The 21,195-nt window shown below is 41.1% G+C and overlaps 1 protein-coding gene and 1 long non-coding RNA gene across 12 annotated transcripts in view; one reads left to right on the forward strand and one right to left on the reverse strand.

Annotated features, from left to right (window-relative positions):
• LOC124035894 (activating molecule in BECN1-regulated autophagy protein 1-like) overlaps positions 1-11,206 on the reverse strand; it is a 95,949-nt gene extending 84,743 nt beyond the window's left edge. For 9 of the 11 annotated variants that reach the window (XR_006838810.1, XR_006838812.1, XR_006838811.1 and 6 more), the window contains exons 1-4: positions 10,954-11,206; positions 10,043-10,560; positions 9,877-9,935; positions 9,594-9,777 (exon numbers count right to left, since the gene is read on the reverse strand). Coding sequence is in view for 8 of the 11 variants with exons in the window: in XM_046349725.1 (XP_046205681.1) it covers positions 9,594-9,777; positions 9,877-9,935; positions 10,043-10,174 (375 nt within the window). In the remaining 3 variants the exon portion in view is untranslated. Of the gene's footprint in view, positions 1-9,593; positions 9,778-9,876; positions 9,936-10,042 lie in introns of all 11 variants that reach the window. The other 2 variants (XM_046349721.1, XM_046349718.1) reach the window with 2 other exon arrangements.
• Positions 11,207-13,116: 1,910 nt separating this feature from the next.
• LOC124035100 lies at positions 13,117-20,435 on the forward strand. The gene is made up of 3 exons (XR_006838681.1): positions 13,117-13,444; positions 19,387-19,485; positions 19,683-20,435. It is a non-coding gene; the product is annotated as an uncharacterized LOC124035100 (long non-coding RNA).
• The last annotated feature ends 760 nt before the right edge of the window (positions 20,436-21,195 follow it).

A 21,195-nucleotide genomic window follows, 5' to 3' on the forward strand; every position in this document is an offset into this window, starting at 1 on the left:
AGCCTCATTTTGACTTGTTTTAAGGACATTACATCAAAGTTGGATCCGCCTGTAGTGTGGTTTTCCACTTTAATGTTGAGTGTGACTCCAAATCCAGACCTCCATGGGTTGATAAATTTGATTTCCATCAATACATTGTGTGATTTTGTTGTCAGCACATTCAACTATGTAAAGAAAAATAAATTCATTCATTCAGATCTAGGATGTGTTACTTTAGTGTTCCCTTTATGTTTTTGAGCAGTGTATTTAGCAAAGGCTAGGGATGAGAATTTGGCTAAATTTGCCACAGGAAAATTTATTTTGGGTTGAAGAATCTTGGCAAAATGCCAGGGGAATGGATTCTAAAGGTAACACATTTAAATTATATGGCCAAACACTCCTTATAAACTCAGTTAGCCTTGGGTTTTTTTAAAATCTCAAGAGACATTGTGGGTTTTAGTTTGAAATAGATGTAAGTTTTATATTGTCTTATTCTGAAATAGATTTCTATAATATACAAAGGGGTGGAGGGGTAACATGGAATTAGCCAAGGCGTTACTAACCGTAACATTTTTTTTAGATAGTTCATGAACATTGTAGTGGATTGAAACAAACATTTAATGGGTTCTGAAGGACAGGGAATGTAATGGGAGAGGAAATATGTGAATGGTGTCGAATGCTCTGTATCCTGACTTTCTGGTGAGGCCTGATCTATCTCACTAGAAATTATCGGAACAGGATTTAATTATAAAAGGAATGACAAACACCAGTCTATTCAAATTGTACCATTACTTTGTGAGCTTATTATTATTTCCGTAGGGAGTTATAAAGAGTTGTTTTAGAATCATGTGTTCGACGAGGAAAATGAACAGTTCCCTGGGGTCCTGGTTTTTGGGTAAATATAAAGAGGTACTGTATTCAGTCTGCATATAGAAGGGGAAATATATGTTAATAAGGGATGACAGTTACTTCAAATGGATTGTGATATGTGTATTGCTGATTTAATTTCGTGTTTTTGTTTCGATACAAATTTCACCAGATTGGGATACTGGAGTGTGGGATTCTGCGAGGGTTTAGAGTGCCAACTTCATGATCTGGAAACTCTTTCGAGAATATGGGAGTATGGACTAATTTTGAAAATGGTTTTAGCAGTAACAGTATGTTGGTATGCTCTTTGACATTTGTCGTAGATATGTTATTAAGAAAAGGTTAATGTAAGAAGTTGTCATATAGTCAATGCTTGTCTGGATTTCCTGAAACAGAAATGAATTGAGCTAAACTGTTGTTGTCATCTTTGCTTTTTATGAGGTCATCATGGAAGCTGACATCAGATCATGTCTTAATGCATGGCAGGAATAATTTGACCACAAACCGTGTGTGAACCTCAAAAACCCTCCCTAACCGGCTGAAGAAAGAGCGACGAAGGCGTGCAATTCGACAGTGGCTTTTTAACACTTCTGAGTCCGAGCCATAAACCGAAGTGCTGAGAACGGCAGGTGAGAGATTTGTGTACGTGGGAGAAAGGAATATTGAAATCAGGACATTATCAAGGGCCATCAAATGGGACAGGCAAGAGTTGCCGTTGGGAAGATGAACTGTAAACGCTATCTGAAAAAGACACGCTAGAATGATAAGTGCCAGGACAGGAAGGGGGGGGGGTCTACACATTGCAAACAATTTTGACAAAGGATGCATTGAGATACTGATCTTCCATTACCAGGCCACCGGGCTGTAATGAGGAGTTATTACCAGCAATAAAAAGGTTTAGTTTATAAATGTACATTCTAACAGGGATTCTAACAGGGATGATGTGTGCTAAATTGAGAAGCTGGGATTCAAGTCCTATTCTCAAAGTAAATACTAAGGACTCTCATTCAAAAAAAAAATTGGATAATTTATCAAATGTTTTAGTTATGATTTGGGCACAGCGAGAGAGAGTTGCTACAGAACGGTGAGAGGTGGGGGCGCTGATAAAATGTATTTTGCCGAGGGAGTCTCCAGAAACCTTACCTCTAAGTGTCCTCCTACAGGGAGGTTGTTTGTTAGAGAAATCACTGAATGATAGGCTTGGGACAACCATTAAAGTTTTTTTGTTCTCTTTTGTTTCACCATGTAATCAGAATTTTTTTGTTAAATCGCATCAATGTGTGGTGCAAAGTTATTGAACATGTACTTCTTTTTCTCTTTCCTTTTCAAGTCAATATGTTTTTAGGTTTCGTGGAACATAAGAGTGATCATTGTTCCAGAGGAGAGACTGATGTACATTGACTAATTGATTTCAGAATGTTTTAGTATGTTTATATCTTTAGAAATGCATTAGGAGTAGTGACTAGTGTGTTATGGGTTAGATGTAATGATAGTGTATCATTCCCAGAGACTGTATATTGTTACAGGAGATAGCTCATAGGAGAGGGAGGACAGCTAACTGTACACAATATGGGGATTTAATTGTACAATACACATACCCAGATCATGGTGAGAGGAGAAGAGATAGTGGTGGCATTTCAGACACTATGGTAAACATTCAAGAAACCTGTGACTCAGAGTTTTGTTAGGTTGGATATTCTGCCCAACTCATTCATCTTTTTCCCCCTTTCTAACATCCGGCGAACACTTGACAGATTAATTGAAGGTTATGGGCATGGGCCATGTTAGTAGAAGCACGGGTTAGCATTGTTGGGATATCAATTAATGAGGACTCGTGCCACATGGATTGGTAACTGGGAGACCGATGGGAGTACAGGGGAGGCTGTTATTCAAATGTCAGAAATTAGTGCTCTTGAAATAAGACGAGAGTTCATGTTGTCAGGAAATGTGTTGCATTATGTATATCTCAGGTGAAAGCAGAGATAAACAAGGGCACGGGCTGAATTCTGGAGATTGAGTGTACGTCAAGATGCACCAGGCGGGGGTTTTGGGACAGTGTTGGTCTGGTCCACACACACACTACTCCTTACAGCAGCTGCAGCGGTAAAGATCGTCATGTCTCTCCTTGGTGGGTGCATTGTTCTCACGTGAAGTGAGGTCAAGCAGCATAACGGGTGAGCTTGAAGACATGACAGAGGAAGTGGAGCGAAAGAGAGAGACTAGATTCCACTGTAAGACATACAGATGGGTTGGGTCTGGGAGCTACTTTAAACATCATAGTTGAGTTGGGGTTAGCTGTTTTATTGGTTAATGCATCATATGAAAGAAGTTAGATATTTAGATATTGGGGTAAATTGTACTCTAAACAACATGTTGAAGTCATTGATGTGAAAGCTTATACAGTGCTGAGTTACCTTAAGAGGGTGTAGGGGTGTGGCAATGGAGGAGATGGGGAACAAAGTGAAAATGATATGACTTGGGAACACCTCTCGGAACCTGGGGCCGAAAGGGGAAGACTAGGTGAAAGCATGAGGAGGCTTTTTAGGGCTTTCATCTTTGTGGAACCCAGCAGAAAAGTATCCTGGAGGCATAGAGTCAGGTGAAGAGAAAGTGGGAATTGTCATGGTCTCAGACTTTGGTTTTCATGCATATATAATTATGCATAGCTTATCACATTGTTAACTTCTTGAGTGTAGGGGGTTCTTGAGTGTAGGGGTTTTTGGCTAAAAAAATGTACCCATTTGAAACTGCCCATTTCTCAGTCCCAGAAACTAGAATATGCATATAATTAGAAAACACTCTAACGTTTCTAAAACTCTCAAAATATTGTCTGTGAGTATAACAGAACTGATATTGCAGGCGAAAACCTGAGGAAAATCAAACCAGGAAGTGGCTTCTATTTTGAAAGCTCCATGTTCCATAGCCTGCCTTCACTCCATTTAAAGGGATATGAACCAGATTCCTTTTCCTATCGCTTCCTCAAGTTGTCAGTCTTTAGACATAGTTTCAGGCTTTTATTTTTTTAAATGAGCGAGAAAGATAACATCGCGTCAGATAGCTGGGTGTTCGCATGAGTTTTGCTTGTGCAACAGAGTGGGTCAGCCATGGTCTCTTCCTCTCCTATTGAAAAAAGCGACAGTCCCGGTTGATATATAACCGATTATATATTTGAAAAACAACCTGAGGATTGATTCTAAAAAAAGTTTGACATGTTTCTGTGGACATTACGGATACTATTTGGAATGTTCGTCTGTGATGTCGTGACCTGCTCACGCCTGTGGATTTTGGATATAAAAATAATCTTTATGGAACAAAAGGAGCATTTGTGTAACTGGGAGTCTCTTGAGTGAAAACATCCGAAGATCATCAAAGGTAAGTGATTTCATCTATTGCTTTTCTGACTTTCATGACCAATCTACTTGGCTGCTAGGTGTTTGTAATATTTTGTCTACTGAGAGAGATGTTCTTACATAAACGCTTGTCATGCTTTCGCCAAAAAGCTGTGTTTAAATCTGACACGCCAGGTGGATTAACAACAAGCTAAGCTGTGTTTTGCTATATTGCACTTGTGATTTAATGAAAATTATATATGTTTAGTAATTTAATTTGAATTTGGCACGCTGCAATTCAGCGGGTGTTGATGAAAATGATCCCGCTAACGGTATGAGTGCGTCAAGAAGTTAATACTGTTATGTTTGGTGTCTTTTTTGTTGCTTTCCAAGCCTTATGCTGTCACTCTCTTAGGAACCAGAAGGAGAGAGTGGAGAAACAAAAAGTGCTCCAGCTGACTTGGAACAAGACAGCAGATTCATCTAGAATGTCATTTTGTTGTGTGATGAGAGAGGGAAATAAAATTGTGTATGGTGTGATAAGTCTCTGAGTTTGTAAACGTCACGGTGAATGTTTTGTTTCCATTGTTTGTACATTTTTATTTATTTATTTTTTATTCATTATTTATTATCATTGTCCATTTAAAAGTAATTTCCAAGTTTACGTAAGTTGAACATTAGGAAGCTATTCTTCAATAGGAGGGACTTTTCACCCTCCCCCCAAAGACAATACTTTTTAGAGCCACCTTTTGCAGCAATTACAGCTGCAAGTCTCTTGGGGTATGTCTCTATAAGCTTGGCACATCTAGCCACTGGAATTTTTGCCCATTCTTGAGGAAAAACTGCTCCAGCTCCTTCAAGTTGGATGGGTTCCGCTGGTGTACAGCAATCTTAAGTCACACCACAGATTCTCAATTGGATTGAGGTGTGGGCCATTCCAAGACATATGTTTCCCCTTAAACCAACCGAGTGATGCTTTAGCAGTATGCTTAGGGTCATTGTCCTGCTGGAAGGTGAACCTCCATCCCAGGCTCAAATCTCTGGAAGACTGAAAACAGGTTTCTCTCAAGAATTTCCCTGTATTTAGCGCAACCCATCATTCTTTCAATTCTGACTAGTTTTCCAGTCCCTGCCGAAGGAAAAACATCCCCACAGCATGATGCTGCCACCACCATGCTTCACTGGATGGTGTTCTCGGGGTGATGGGCTTCCACCAGACATAGCGTTTTCCTTGATGGACAAAAAGCTACGTTTTAGTCTCATCTAACCAAAGTACCTTCTATATGTTTGTGGAGTCTCCCAAATGCCTTTTGGTGAACACCAAACATGTTTGCTTATTTTTTTCTTTAAGCAATGGCTTTTTTCTGGCCACTATTCCGCAAAGCCCAGCTCTGTGGAGTGTACGGCTTAAAGTGGTCCTATGGACAGATACTCCAATCTCCGCTGTGGAGCTTTACAGCTCCTTCAGGGTTATCTTTGGTCTCTTTGTTGCCCCTCTAATTAATGCCCTCCTTGCCTGGTCCGTGAGTTTTGGTGGGCGGCCCTCTCTTGGCAGGTTTGTTGTGGTGCCATATTCTTTCCATTTTTTAATAAAGGATTTAAATGGTGCTCTGTGGGATGTTCAAAGTTTGATGTTTTTTTATAACCCTACCCTGATCTGTACTTCTCCACAACTTTGTCCCTGACGCGTTTGGAGATTTCCTTGGTCTTCATGGTGCCGCTTGCTTGGTGGTGCCCCTTGCTTAGTGGTGTTGCAGACTCTGGGGCCTTTCAGAACAGGTGTCTATATACTGAGATCATGCGACACTTAAATAAATTCCACCTGTGCAATCTAAATAATTATGTGACTTCTGACGGTAATTTTGTCACACCACCTATTTAGGGGCTTCATAGCAAAGGGGGTGAATATATATGAACGCATCACTTTTCCGTTTTATATATTTTTAGAATTTTTTTAAACAAGTATTTTTTTTTTTGGCTTCACAAATTGACTATTTTGTGTATGTCCATTACATGAAATAAAAAAATAAAAAATCAATTTCAATTACAGTTTGTAATGCAACAAAATAGGACAAATACCAAGGGGGATGAATACTTTTGCAAAGCACTGTAGACATCATGCAAAACAACAAATCCCTGCAAGCTCCTGCACATTATCTCTAGCTGAAACCTTTGCTAACAGGTATTATGACAACTTAAAACTTGCACAAGACAGTTCTCAGAATTGTCAATTTAAAGAAATGTTGCCAATTTATTCATTACAAGTTTTATTTAACCTGGTAGGCAAGTAAGTTAAAATAAGTTCTTATTTACAATGACGGCCTACCAAAAGGTCTCCTGCAGGGACAGGGGCTGGGATTACATTTTCTTTTTAAACATAGGCTAAAACACACATCACGACAAGAGAACACTAAATAAAAAGGAGACCTAAGACAACAACATAGCAAGGCAGCAACACATGACACACAGCATGGTAGCAACACAACATGACAACAACATGGTAGCAGCACAAACATGGTACAAACATTATTGGGCACAGACAACAGCACAAAGGGCAAGAAGGTAGAGACAATACATCACGCAAAGCAGCCACAACTGTCAGTAAGAGTGTCCATGATTGAGTCTTTGAATGAAGATATTGAGATAAAACTGTCCAGTTTGAATGTTTGTTGCAGCTCGTTCCAGTCGCTAGCTGCAGCAAACTGAAAAGAGGAGTGACCCATGGATGTGTGTGCTTTGGGGACCTTTAACAGAATGTGACTGGCAGAACGGATGTTGTATGTTGAGGATGAGGGCTGCAGTAGATATCTCAGGGGGGAGTGAGGTCTAAGAGGGTTTTATAAATAAGCATCAACTAGAGAGAGACAACTCAAAGGCGAAATCCATTAATGCCAAGATAATGGAATTCATTGTGCTACTTGCTATAGGCGTCAAGACTGACATTTGGACCAGCGGTGTCAGCCCCATTAGCATGCTGAGTCTGATAGCACAGTAGGACAATGAGCATTTCGTACTGACGAAAGTCGTATTGGATGCTCAAGAATGTGTTGGTTCTCATACCGCTCTTGCCATTTCAATGGCATTTGAGAACATGTTTGAAACATGAACACACTCCTAGTGCAATTCGAATAACTGACTCGATAAATAAGCTAATCAACTGCGTCTACAGCTGACGTTATATCCTCTGTCATGGCATTGAAACGCCTGCTCAACAAAACTGCCGTACTCGAGACTGTGAACAAGCGATTCTGTGGTATTCTCTCTGATCCTCTTTACTGTGTCGCCACCATGCCCGATGCTAGGTACAAGGACCACTACTTCGATGCAGACAAGAAACAGGGTTTACGTGAAATTTTACATACACAGCATGGAAACGGACACAGTGACAGTGCTCACAGAGTAAAAGAGGCCATAAACAGACAGAGCTGAAACTTCACTGCTTGACATGTATGATGAAATCCTTGTTGAGAATGAAACGGCTGAACAAATGAACAACGAAACTGCACAGCAAGTAAGTGATAGAAATAGGTTTTGATTATGCTTTGCTGGTAATGGGGACATAAGTAAATGACAACAAAATAACTTTTTGGTTGGTGTGGTGTGTGTGTGTAACCTTTATTTAACAATGCAAGTCAGTTAAGAACAAATTCTTATTTACAATGACGGCCTAACCCCGGCCAAACCCGGACGACGCTGGGCCAATTGTGCGCTGCCCTATGGGACTTCCAATCACGGCCGGATGTGATACAGCCTAGATTCGAACCAGGGACTGTAGTGATGCCTCTTGCACTGAGATGTAGTGCCTTAGACCACTGTGTCCACATGTGTGTGTGTGTGTAACTATTTAACTGTACTAGAATGTTTAAAAGGCAGCTAAAATGTAAAATATCGGTATCGTTTTTTTTGGCAAGGAAAATATTGGATATCGGTATGGCCAAAAATGTCGTATCGGTGCATCCCTAGCATCAATTAGTGGGTCTTGCGACAGGTATACAGAGATGACCAGTTTACAGATGAGTATAGAGTGCAGTGACGTATCCTATAAGGAGCATTGGCAGCAAATCTGATGGCCGAATAGTAAAGAACATCCAGCCGCTCGAGAGCACCCTTACCTGCCGATCTATAAATTATGTCTCCGTAATCTAGCACGGCTAGGATGGTCATCTGAATCAGGGTTAGTTTGGTAGCTGGGGTGAACGAGGAGAAATTACGAGGAGAAATTACGAGGAGAAATTACGATTGAGGAAACCAAGTCTAGATTTAACATTTAGATAACATTAGATAGCTAATCCAGAGATTCTTACCTTTGCCTCGATTCGGCAGTTTAGACCAGATCCTCATGGCATTTGTGGTTCTGTATAATAGCCACATTAGCAGTTAATTAGCATTACATTTTGGGGGATAAATACAGGCAAATATATTGATAAGTCACTTTGTCCTAGAGAGATTTACACGGTTATCAAAACGTCACGCCAGCGTACGCCTAAACGAAACACATCCCTTAGTTTCAGTGTTTCTAAAATCCCCTATAGGAAAAATTAAATGGTGAAAAAACTATTGGAACCATTTCCCTGTTTGACCTCTAGGTTTTAAGGTATTATGACTCATATGTGGTATGAAAAAAGTAGTCAACCGGGTGGGGATCCATATGGGTTGAGAGGAATCAGCCAATGATCAGAGCATTGGATTCTTCTTCAAATTGGGTTACCTGGTTTGTAAATGGCTTTAAGCTGTATCACTGCCATCTTGTGGACACAATCAATTAATGACCAGATTTGGTTCAGTACTCTTGGCACTGCAGATGGCAGTAAAACACAAAGAAAATTGACTACTTCAAAATGGAGATGGCCTCAGCGGCGCTGCCAGTGCTCTTACAGATGCCATAATGGGACAGATAAAAAGGGAGAATCTCAATTGGTTTTGCTCAACTCTTAAAATCCTCTGTCCTGCTTTTGAAAAAGTTCAAAGGTAATTGAGGAGCAGAGGCGAGGAAACAAATGAGCTTCGATTAAATGAGACTCCGCTCCATAAGGCAAATTACATTTACAGGGGTGGAACCCAAAATAAATGTGTAAAGTGATAAATCATATCACTTTATATAGCTAGTTGTGGAAGACATTTTATAGATGAAATAAGTGCTGTATTCTTATTAAATGTGTGCATGCTTTTCTCCTTCGAGAAAACAGCTGATTCAAAGTGGGTGTGGCGGATTTTAAAACACTTCAGCGCTAGCCACTGAGTGGAATACTCTTGTGCAACAAGGAAGTGACATATGTCCTCCGTTCACCTACTAATTAACTGACACTGTCCTCAACCACTTCGGTTTCCAGGTCAGAGAAGAGAGGACGGAGTCATCATCTAATTAAGTCTATGGTTGCACATGTCGTCCCTTTGCATAAGAAGATGACAGCCACTCACATGCAGGTCCCAGATGCGAACCTCTCCATCCAGACATCCCGAAGCCACCAAACCAGGGATGGTAGGGTGAAAGGTCAGACACCAAGGAGTGCGGCGATGGCCAACCAGAGAGTGAACACACTTCCCTGTCTTAACCACTGTGACATAAATGTTATGGTTGACATGTGTGGAGGCCATTAAGGTCCTATATGAAAGGAAAACGTTAACAGTTACCATACAATCTTCCAGTCTTGGTGTCTTTCTACCTCCTCCAAACATTTTTTTTATAGGATGTCATTCTGACCTGTCCGGGCTAAAAGCCAACAGGAAGGTAGAACGAGGGCTGTCCGGCAACTCCACTTTCTGTGGAAAATAAAATAAAAAGAGCACATAAAAAGTCACCACTCATCTCAGTTAGACTTGATACATTGCACGATTTCCATCCATTCCTCAGGAAGGATGCTCCTTACCTGACTCTGCCATTTCATCCGCCGGGTCTTTTCCTCAACAAGCTGCTGCAGGAGGCGCTGGGAGCCAAGGCCGCGGGCCCCACACTCCCGGGCAGATAAGATCCGCACTGAATTCTTTGGGTAGACAGTCATCTCAAAGATCAGACCTTCCTCCTTCACACTGGTGTTTGTTGGTCTCAGTCACCAAAGGGTCTTCGCAAAGGCCATATGAAAGTGTGTCTGGCCAGCTTGTAGTCTAAAGGGGCATCTAGCTTGTAGTCTACACCTTTACATTACCATAGCATGATGAAATCCAACTATTGATGACAGAACCATGTTTGTAGCTAACTAGCTAAAAAAAAAATTTTTTTAAACGTATTAGTTACCTAATCACTGCAGTTGTCATTTGTTAACAGCCATGATGAGCTGATGACAATATTGCCATTGGTGGCATGAATCATTTAAATCTGTTCTTTTTACAGAATTAAAACATAACGTTAATGACCAAACAACTGATGGTGTGAGTTCTGGCAGTTAAACTGAAACACAGAGAAACAACGAAAACAGGCTGTCATGAAACTTCAAAATCGAGTTAACTACCCGTCTCCTAGCTCCAGATTGTAAAACCAGATAATGTGATTTAACCCAAAAAATGTGGTTGATTATACTGGTGGAGGACAAAGATAGTATCGCCAATAGCAGGTTAAAGTTGTCAGTTGAAAACTCTCTTGACGACGTTTTGTACAGCCAGGCCTGTAACTACCAGTAATATTTGGTTAAATCGCATTATATTGGTGTTACAGTCTGTAGCTATCCGTCTCCCAATACACTAACAAGCCAGCGTTTGTCCAACTCAAGCGTTGACAACCAACCCAAACAAGGCATTTGGCCAAACTAGCTAACGTTAGCGATATACTCGACCACGTCCCTACCTTTGCCCCACTGCTACGGTTGGATGTTCTTGACTAGTTACATATATTAGACTTTTACCAGCGTCTGAAACGGTCTCGTATATTTATGTTTCATTTTCTCCGATGTTTTCATATTGTGTTGACCGACTGTGGTTAGCAAACTAGCAGTGTAGCTAGGCTAGCTATTGGTCTATGTTCTCCAAAACACTAGCCAGCTGGCCAGATCAGACCTGGCTCAGCACATCAGGCATTACTAGCTGAACACAGGAACCGAGGTGGGCGTCAAACAGAGATATTTTCAGTTTTCAGTGTAATAAATAGTTCGCTTTCAAAAGGGTCACTTTGGCTATAAAGTAAAATGATAAAAACACTATTCCTTGTGTTTCGATGTGTAGCATATGCAAAACTTTATAGTCTATTTGTTAATGTGTTTAAGGCTACTTCCCTAAAACAATTATTGTCTGCCTCACTATTCAGCTGTCACGAGATTTGAGCACTACATGTATCAGGGCATTGCATGCATAGATCTATTGGCTTAGGTGTCTACTGAATGATATTAACATTTTAATAAAAATAAATATTGCCTATATAAAGGAAGAGAAGCTTAGGCCAGATAGAAATGTGCCGGTGGCATCCTCCAACACTGGCATGCATTTTTGAAATGTCAGATGGCTACTGTGTCTGCTATACAGGTGTATAGGAGGCTAATTAGTTCATTTTCGATCATAATATTTTGTATAAAGATAAGCAATGTATTGTAAGATTATAGGAGTAACTCTGGTAGGCCTGAAAGTCTTACTCATCTCAAATCAAACTTTATTTTGCCACATGCCCCCTACAATGTGATTTTCTGGATTTTTTTTCTCTCATTTTGTCTGTCATAGTTGAAGTGTACCCATGATGAAAATTACAGGCCTCTCTCATCTTTTCAAGTGGGAGAACTTGCACAATTGGTGGCTGACTAAATACTGTATTGATGAAGCCGATGACTGAAGTGGTATACTCCTCAATGCCATTGTATGAATCCCGGAACATATTCCAGTCTGTGCTAGCAAAACAGTCCTGTAGCATAGCATCCACGTCATCTGACCACATCCGTATTGAGCGTGTCACTGGTACTTCCTGCTTTATTTTTTGCTTCTATCAGGAGGATAGAATTATGGTCAGATTTGCCAAATGGAGGGCAGGGTAGAGCTTTTTATGCGTCTCTGTTCGTGGAGTAAAGGTGGCCCAGATTTTTTTCCCCCTCTGGTTGCACATGTGGCATGCTGGTAAAAATTTGGCAAAACTGATTTATGTTTGCCCACAATAACGTCCCTGGCCACTAGGAGCACCGCTTCTGGGTGAACATTTTCTTGTTTGCTTATGGCCTTATAGAGTTGGTTGAGTGTGGTCTTAGTGCCAGCATTGGTCTAGGGTGGTAAATAGACAGCTACGAATAATATAGATGAGAACTCTCTTGGTAGATAGTGCGGTCTACAGCTTATAAGGTATTCTACCTTAGTCGAGCAATACCTCGAGAATTCTTTAATATTAGACATCGCTCACCAGCTGTTTTTGACAAAAAGACACACATAAGATATTACAGTTCTTAATGTCCCGTTGGTAGGATAATCGTAATCGTAGGTCATCAATTTTATTTTCCAATGATTGCATGTTCGCAAGTAGAACTGATGGCAGTGGGAGTTTACTCACTCAAATACAGATTCTCAAAAGGCAGCCCGCTTTGCATCCTCTTTTTCTCTGTTGTCACGCCCTGGCCATAGTTTGCTTTGTATGTTTATATATTTTGTTTGGTCAGGGTGTGATCTGAGTGGGCATTCTATGTTGTTTGTTTGTCTGTTTCTGCGTTTATGTTGTATGTCTAGTTTGTCTGTTTCTATGTTTGGCCTGATATGGTTCTCAATCAGAGGCAGGTGTTAGTCATTGTCTCTGATAACCATATTTAGGTAGCCTGTTTTACATTTACATTACATTTAAGTCATTTAGCAGACGCTCTTATCCAGAGCGACTTACAAATTGGTGCATTCACCTTATGACATCCAGTGGAACAGCCAGCCACTTTACAATAGTGCATCTAAATATTTTAAGGGGGGGAGGGGGGGTGAGAATGATTACTTTATCCTATCCTAAGTATTCCTTAAAGAGGTGGGGTTTCAGGTGTCTCCGGAAGGTGGTGATTGACTCCGCTGTCCTGGCGTCGTGAGGGAGTTTGTTCCACCATTGGGGAGCCAGAGCAGCGAACAGTTTTGACTGGGCTGAGTTTTGTCATTGTGGGTTATTGTCTATGTGTAGTGTTTGTGTCAGCACGATTGTTCATTAGTGTCACGGTTGTTGTTTTGTAGTGTTCAGCTTTCCCATTAAAATGACGAACACCTACCATGCCGCATCTTGGTCCTCCTCTCTATCTCCAAATGACAACTGTGACATCGGTCTTTTCTTCACGCAAATGATGGGGATCTGGGCCTGTTCCCGGGAGAGCGGTACATCTTTCTCGCCAGACTCGTTAAAGGTAAAAGCTCCTTCCAGTTTGTGGTGAGTAATCCCAGTTCCGATGTCCAGAAGTTATTTTCGCCCATGAGAGACTGTAGCAGAAACATTATGTACAAAATAAGTTACAAACAACGCAAAAAAAATTAACGAAATAGCACAATTGGTTACGGGCATGTGAAACGTCAGCCATCCTCTTCAGCGACATCTTAACATATGGTCAAGTTCAACTGCCGGAGTCAGTTGGAGCGCTGGGGCTCTCTTTCAATTACATTTCATTCAAAGGGCTTTATTGGCATGTGAAACAATGTTTACATTGCCAAAGCAAAATAAATAAACAAGAAACAAAAGACAATTAAACAAGGGGGAAAAAACTAAAAATCACAGTGAACCTTACACTCACATGTGTGTAAAAGAATATAGACATTTCAAGTATTGTATTATTGGCTATGCAGTGTTGTAACAATGTGCAAGTAGTAGTAAAGTAGATAAATATCTCTCTCCATTTCTCAATGTATTTCTCCCTATAGCGTGCTCTCACTCTCTCGCTTTTTCAATTTAACGGGCTTTATTGGCATGGGGAAACATGTTTACATTGCCAAAGCAAGTGAACTGGATGATAAACCAAAGTGAAATAAACAATAAAAAATTAACAGTAAATATTACACAAGTTCCTAAAGAATAAAGACCTTTCAAATGTCATATGTCTACATAGTGTTGTAATGATGTTCAAATTGTTAAAGTGCAAAAGTGAAAATAAATCAAAATAAATATAGGTTTTTATTTACAATGGTATTTGTTCTAAACTGGTTGCCCTTGTGGCAACAGGTCACAAATCTTCCTGCTGTGATTGCACACTTTTAATTCACCCAATAGATATGGGAGTTCATCAAAAGTGTACTTGTTTTCGAATTCTTTGTGGGTCTGTGTAATCTGAGGGAAATATGTGTCTCTATGGTTATACATTTGGCAGGTTAGGAAGTGCAGCTCAGTTTCCACCTCATTTTGTTGGCAGTGTGCACATAGCCTGTCTTCTCTTGAGAGCCAGGTCTGCCATCGGGGTCAAAGATTTCCTTAATTTTGGGTCAGTCACGGTGGTCAGGTATTCTGCCACTGTGTACTCTCTGTTTAGGGCCAAATAGCATTATAGTTTGCTGATTTTTGGGGGAGAAATAATTTCCAATGTGTCAAGTTATTATCTTTATTTTCTAATGATTTGGTTGGGTCTAATTGTGTTGCTGTCTTGGGGGTCTGTTTGGTGTTTTACGGTGTACAAATAAGATATTTTTGCAGAATTTTGCATGCAGAATCTCAATTTGGTGTTTGTCCCATGTTGTAAATTCTTGGTTGGTGAGCGGACCCCAGACCGCAATGGGTTCTGTAACTGATTCAAGTATTTTTTTGTTGTTGCCAGATCCTAATTGGTATGTCAAATTTTACGTTCCTTTTGCTGGCATAGAAGGCCCTTCTTGCCTGGTGTCTCAGATCGTTCTATCTTTGTGGATGTTACCTGTGGCGCTGATGTTTAGGCCGAGGTATGTTTAGTTTTTGTGGGATCTATGGCAAAGGTGTCTAGATTGTGTTTGTGGTCCTGGCAACTGGACCTTTTTTGGAATACCATTATTTTTGTCTGAGATTTACTGCCAGGGCCCTGGTCTGACAGAATCTGTGCAGAATATCTAGGTGCTGCTGTAGGCCCTTGGTTGGAGAGAAGCACCAGATTATCAGCAAACAGTAGACATTTTACTTCAGATTCTAGTAGGGTGAGGCCTGATGCTGCAGACCATTCTAGCGTCCTCGCCAATTCTCTGTGTGTGTGTGTGTGTGTGTGTGTGTGACCCTCTCCTGTCTGTCTCGGAAGGAAGGAGAGTTTGGCTTAAACTGCATCCCTGTCTCATCCCCCAGCCCTGTGGAAAGAAATGTGCCTGTTTTTTGCCAATTTTAACCGCACACTTGTTTCTGTACATGGCTTTTCTGTCGTATATTTTTCCCCAACACCACTTTCCATCAATTTGTATAGTAGGCCCTCATGCCAAATTGAGTCTCAAGCTTTTTTGAAATCAACAATAGCATGAGAAGACTTTGCCTTTGTTTTGGTTTGTTTGCCAATTATGGTGTGCAAGGTGAATAAGTGGTCTATCGTATGGTAATTAGTAAAAAGCTCATTTGACATTTGCTCAGTGCATTGTTTTCGCTGAGGAAATGTACGAGTCTGCTGTTAATGATAATGCAAAGGATTTTTCCCAAGGTTTCTGGAGACTCGTATCCCACTAGTTATTGGGGTCAAATTTGTCTATGCTTTTGTGGATTGGGGTAACCGGTCCTTGGCTCCAAATATTGGGGAATATGCCAAAGTTGAGGATTATGTTTTAAAGAGTTTAAGTATAGCCAACTGGAATTTGTGTATATTTTACCATTTCATTGAGGATAACATCAACCCCACAGGCCTTTTTGGGTTGGAGGGTTTGTAATTTTGTCCTGTAGTTCATTCAATGTAATTGGAGAATCCAGTGGGTTCTGGTAGTCTTTAATAGTGGATTCTAAGATGTGTATTTGACAATGTATATCTTTTTGCTGTTTGTTCTGTGTTATAGAGCCAAAAAGATTGGAGAAGTGGTTTATCAATACATCTCTGCTTTGGATAGAACTCATTAATGTGGTTTATAGTTTTTCAATTTTCCCAGTAGTGGTTCGATTCTATGGATTCTTCAGTTTCATTGAGCTGATTTCTGATGTGCTGTTCCTCCTTTTTCCATAGTGTATTTCTGTATTGTTTTAGTGATTCACCGTAGTGAAGGCGTAGGCTCAGGTTTTCTGGGTCTCAACAGTGGGGAGAACAAGTATTTGATACACTGCCGATTTTGCAGGTTCTCCTACTTACAAAGCATGTAGAGGTCTGTAATTTGTATTATAGGTACACTTAAACTGTGAGAAACGGAATCCAGAAAATGATATTGTATGATTTATAAGTAATTATTTTGCATTTTCATTTTTGCATAAGTATTTGATCACCTACCAACCAGTAAGAATTCAGGCTCTCACAGACCTGTACGTTTTTCTTTAAGAAGCCCTCCTGTTCTCTACTCATTACATGGGTTAACTGCACCTGTTTGAACTGTATAAAAGACCTGTCCACACACTCAATCAAACAGACTCCAACCTCTCCACAATGGCCAAGACCAGAGAGCTGTGTAAGGACATCGGGGATACAATTGTAGACCTGCACAAGGCTGGGATGGGCTCCAGGACAATGGGCAAGCAGATTGGTGAGAAGGCAACAACTGTTGGCGCTATTATTAGAAAATGGAAGAAGTTCAAGATGACAGTCAATCATTCTCAGTCTGGGGCTCCATGCAAGATCTCACCTCGTGGGGCATCAATGATCATGAGGAAGGTGAGGGATCAGCCCAGAACTACACGGCAGGACCTGGTCAATGACCTGAAGAGAGCTGGGACCACAGTCTCAATGATAACCATTAGTAACACACTATGCCGTCATGGATTTAAATCCTGCAGCCCACGCAAGTTCCCCCTGCTCAAGCCAGCGCATGTCCAGGCCCGTCTGAAGTTTGCCAATGACCATCTGGATGATCCAGAGGAGGAATGGGAGAACGTCATGTGGTCTGATGAGACAAAAATCTAGCTTTTTGGTCTAAACTCCACTCTCCGTGTTTGGAGGAAGAAGGATGAGTACAACCCCAAGAACACCATCCCAACCATGAAGGTGGAAACATCAGCATTATTTGAGGATGCTTTTCTGCAAAGGGGACAGGATGACTGCACCGTATTGAGGGGAGGATGGATGGGGCCATGTATTGCGAGATCTTGGCCAACAACCTCCTTCCCTCAGTAAGAGCATTGAAGATTGGTCGTGGCTAGGTCTTCCAGCATGACAACGACCTGAAACACACAGCCAGGGCAACTAAGGAGTGTCTCCGTAAGAAGCATCTCAAGGTCCTGGAGTGGCCTGGCCAGTCTCCAGACCTGAATCCAATAGAAAATCTTTGGAGGGAGCTGGAAGTCCGTATTGCCCAGCGACGGCCCCGAAACCTGAAGGATCTGGAGAAGGTCTGTATGGAGGAGTGGGCAAAAATCCCAGCTGCAGTGTGTGCAAACCTGGTCAAGAACTACAGGAAACGTATGATCTTTGCAAACCGGTTTCTGTACCAAATATTAAGTTCTGCTTTTCTGATGTATCAAATACTTGTCATGCAATAAAATGCAAATGAATTACTTAAAAATCATACAATGTGATTTTTCTGGATTTAAGTGTACCTATGATATAAATTACAGCCCTCTACATGCTTTGTAAGTAGGAAACACTGGCGATTTTGCAGGTTATCAAATACCCACTGTTTTTGGTTGGATAAGGTTCTTTGTTTGTTTAGGTTTTTGCATTCTTCATCAAACCATTTGTCATTGTTGTTAATTTTCTTAGGCTGTCTGCTTGAATTTTTAGATTTGATAGGGAAGCTGAAATGTCAAATATACTATTAGGTTTTCTACTGCCAAGTTCACACCTTCACTATTACAGTGAAACATTTTGTCCAGGAAAATGTCTAGAAGGGATTGAATTTGTTGCTGCCTAATTGTTTTTTGGTAGATTTCCACACTACCTTCCTTCAATAGCATTTCTTAATATTATTCAGTTCCTTTGGCTTTGATGCCTCTTGAGCAAAGCTCTGTTCAAGTAGAGTGTGACTTTGCTGTGATCTGATAGGGGTTTCAGTGGACTGACTGTGAATGCTATAAGAGACTCTGGGTTGAGGTCTGTGATAAAGTAGTCGACAGTACTACTGCCAAGAGATGCGTTATAGGTATACCTACTATAGGAGTACCCTCGAAGCCTACCATTGACTATGTACATACACAGCGTCCGACAGAGCTGCAGGAGTTGTGACCCGTTTTTGTTGGTTATGTTGTCATAGTAGCACACATGAGTGCATTTCTCGATGTTGAGATTATTTCCTCATTTAATTTCTAGCCAAATGTAGAAATGTTCCTGTTTCGACTAATTTAATGGAGTGGGTTAGGTCTGCTCTATACCAAATTAGCATACCCCCTGAGTCTCTGTTTCACACCTGGTAGTTTGGTGGATGGAACTACCAGCTCTCTCTAACCTAGAGGGCAACCAGTGTGTCCATCTCCTTTATACCATGTTTCTTGTAGGATGACAATGTCTGTATTTTCAATTCCTTTGAAGTCTGGGTTCCTGCTCTTTAGGCCAAAGGCAGATGACCTCAGACCTTGTATATTCCAGGATGAGATAGTAAAAGCTTTGTTCCATAGTGTCTAGTATTGGTTTTGTGTGGTTCAGGCCCGGAACTTCACAGTAGCTGTGAGCAGAGCATGTTGAGCATTTGATATACATACCTGTAAGGTTGCAGGATGGGGCTTGGGGGGTGTAATAGTGGGGGTTAGGCCTGTAGCTCTGCTCACGGCCTGGGCATATGTCCTGCTGTCATGTTGCGGTCCTTGCTGCAGGGGTGGGGGTAGGCAGAAGAGGCATAGGTCTGATATGGGGGGCCTATATAGTGTGGCCAGGGTTTTCTTCGTGTGTCTTAGCTGGTTGGGGTGTGGCTGGTTATTGCTGTGGTCTAGGTGTAGGGCCTCTCGGTGCAGGTCCTTCACAGGGGGGTGTTGCAGATCTGCGAGGGTGTCTCACTAGTCTGGGCAGGGTGTCCGTTGCTCTGTTGCTCCTGTGTGAGGTCCTGGGGCTACGGTTGAGAAGCTCGCCAAAAAGACAGAAGGCTACTCTGGGGCCGACATTAGCATCATCATATGAAATACCCTCATGCAGCCTGTCAGGAAAATGCAGTCAACCACACAATTCAAAAAAGTAATTTAAACACATGATATAGGAACTCAATTGCAGTCGACTCTTGTAAACCACATTGAAGGTGTATCGCTTTCTCTACTATTGAGAAGATTAAAGATAGTTTGTTGTTTGTGATGGTACTCTAGGTGTAAGGGCCGTCCCGTGCCAGCAGGGACCTGGCTGCCATAGAATTGACCTGGATGGATGTACCTAGCGACAAGCTGCTGATGCCCATTATCTGCGTGGTGAGAAACATACATTCACAACACAGACACACTCCCTATGTTCACTGACATTCACATTCACTGCTCACAAACATACTGCTCACAAACATACTGGAATATGCTGTTTCAACATGCACGTCTGTCTCTCAGATTAGTGTAATTGCTGAACCGTGCTCATGATTTTGTTCGTCCTCTCGGTGTGTCCCTCTGCCCTCCAGTCTGACCTGCTGCGCTCACTATCCTTCAGGAGACCCACAGTCAACATGGAGGACTTGTTCAAGGTCATGAAGTTCATTGAGGACTTTGAACAGGAAGGCTGAGAGGTTTCACTATCATGTCTCTCCTCTAAACCCCCGTTCGTACAACCTTTTGTCAAAAAGTTGCTACAGTATTACAACGTTAAACTCTGACTTGTTCGACTAATCTACATTGGCAAGAATGATGGATTTAAAAAAAAATGATATTCTTTCCCTACGCTATTTTATTGCCATCCTACACTTTTACAGTGAGTACAGAGCTCATCATTCAGTGGGGAAGGTGTTTGCATTTGAATTTGTTTCTGTATTTTTCATAATTTGTCAGTTTTCTTTTTCTGGTTTTGAACATTGAAAATAATAGTTCCACGACAGACATTATCATTGGGGTGGCAGGTAGCCTAGTGGTTAGAGCATTGGCCCAGGGGGCCTGGGAATCGAACTCGCAACCCTTGCGGTGCAATCGCCATCCTTTACAGGACCACACATTTATAATGTAATGCTTGTTAATAACAGTCAATAAGTGATAACGGTATATAGTAGTGTAATTGTTTACAACAATGTACAGCACATCTACCAATGCACAGATGCGTTTGAAGAGCCTATTTTGTTTTCAAAATCATCAGACCCCTAACTGGGAGCAGCCTGGGGGACATCAACGGAATGGAAATTAAACTATTTCAGATAATTAAATATCAATGTATTTATATGTAACATTATTGTTGAATAAACATTTTGATGCCCCCTTAAATTCAGTTCAAAAACATATCTTATCTTTTACTTCTATTACCCACATTGGCAGAGTACCAATTTACAAATAACCACTAGAACTCTACAATAAGCCGGTACTGGTACTAGTACCCCGTGTATATAGCCAAGTTATCGTTACTCGTTGTGTATTTATTCCTCTTATTTTATATTAGTACATTTTTCTCCCTGCATTTTCGGGAAGGGCCTTAAGTAATCTTTTCACTGTTAGTCTACACCTGTTTGAAACAAATATTCAAAGCCTCTCAACCTAGTTAAATATTATGAAAAGGGTAGAGTAGGATCCGAGAAACAGAATGCATCTTGAATCACTGGAGAAGTCCATGAGGTAGGGTTCTTTGTCCATAGCAGAGAGATATTTGGGTGTGTGAGACTTGACATCAGTTATAGGGTGTGTTAAGTGGTGATGTCCCATCCCTTCAGGTTATTGGCATGCGGTAGGACTAAACGCATTTAACCCTCCTGCTGTGTTCCGGTCGAATTGGACGTAAGTTTTCTCTCTGAAAAAATGTAGTTCATTTAATCTGTCTTGTGTCCACACAGGCCATCTGAACACACAAATACATTTAGATGATTTTCATTACATTTTGGGTGTTTTATTTAACTTTTGTACACCTGTGGTGTTGCCGGTCAAAATAACCGGTCATTGGAAATGAAGGGGTAAGACTACAATTAGTGTGTAAAATTGAGTTCAGGCACATGTACATTC

The sequence above is a fragment of the Oncorhynchus gorbuscha genome, linkage group LG05 (assembly GCF_021184085.1).
Source record: "Oncorhynchus gorbuscha isolate QuinsamMale2020 ecotype Even-year linkage group LG05, OgorEven_v1.0, whole genome shotgun sequence".
NCBI lineage: Eukaryota > Metazoa > Chordata > Actinopteri > Salmoniformes > Salmonidae > Oncorhynchus > Oncorhynchus gorbuscha.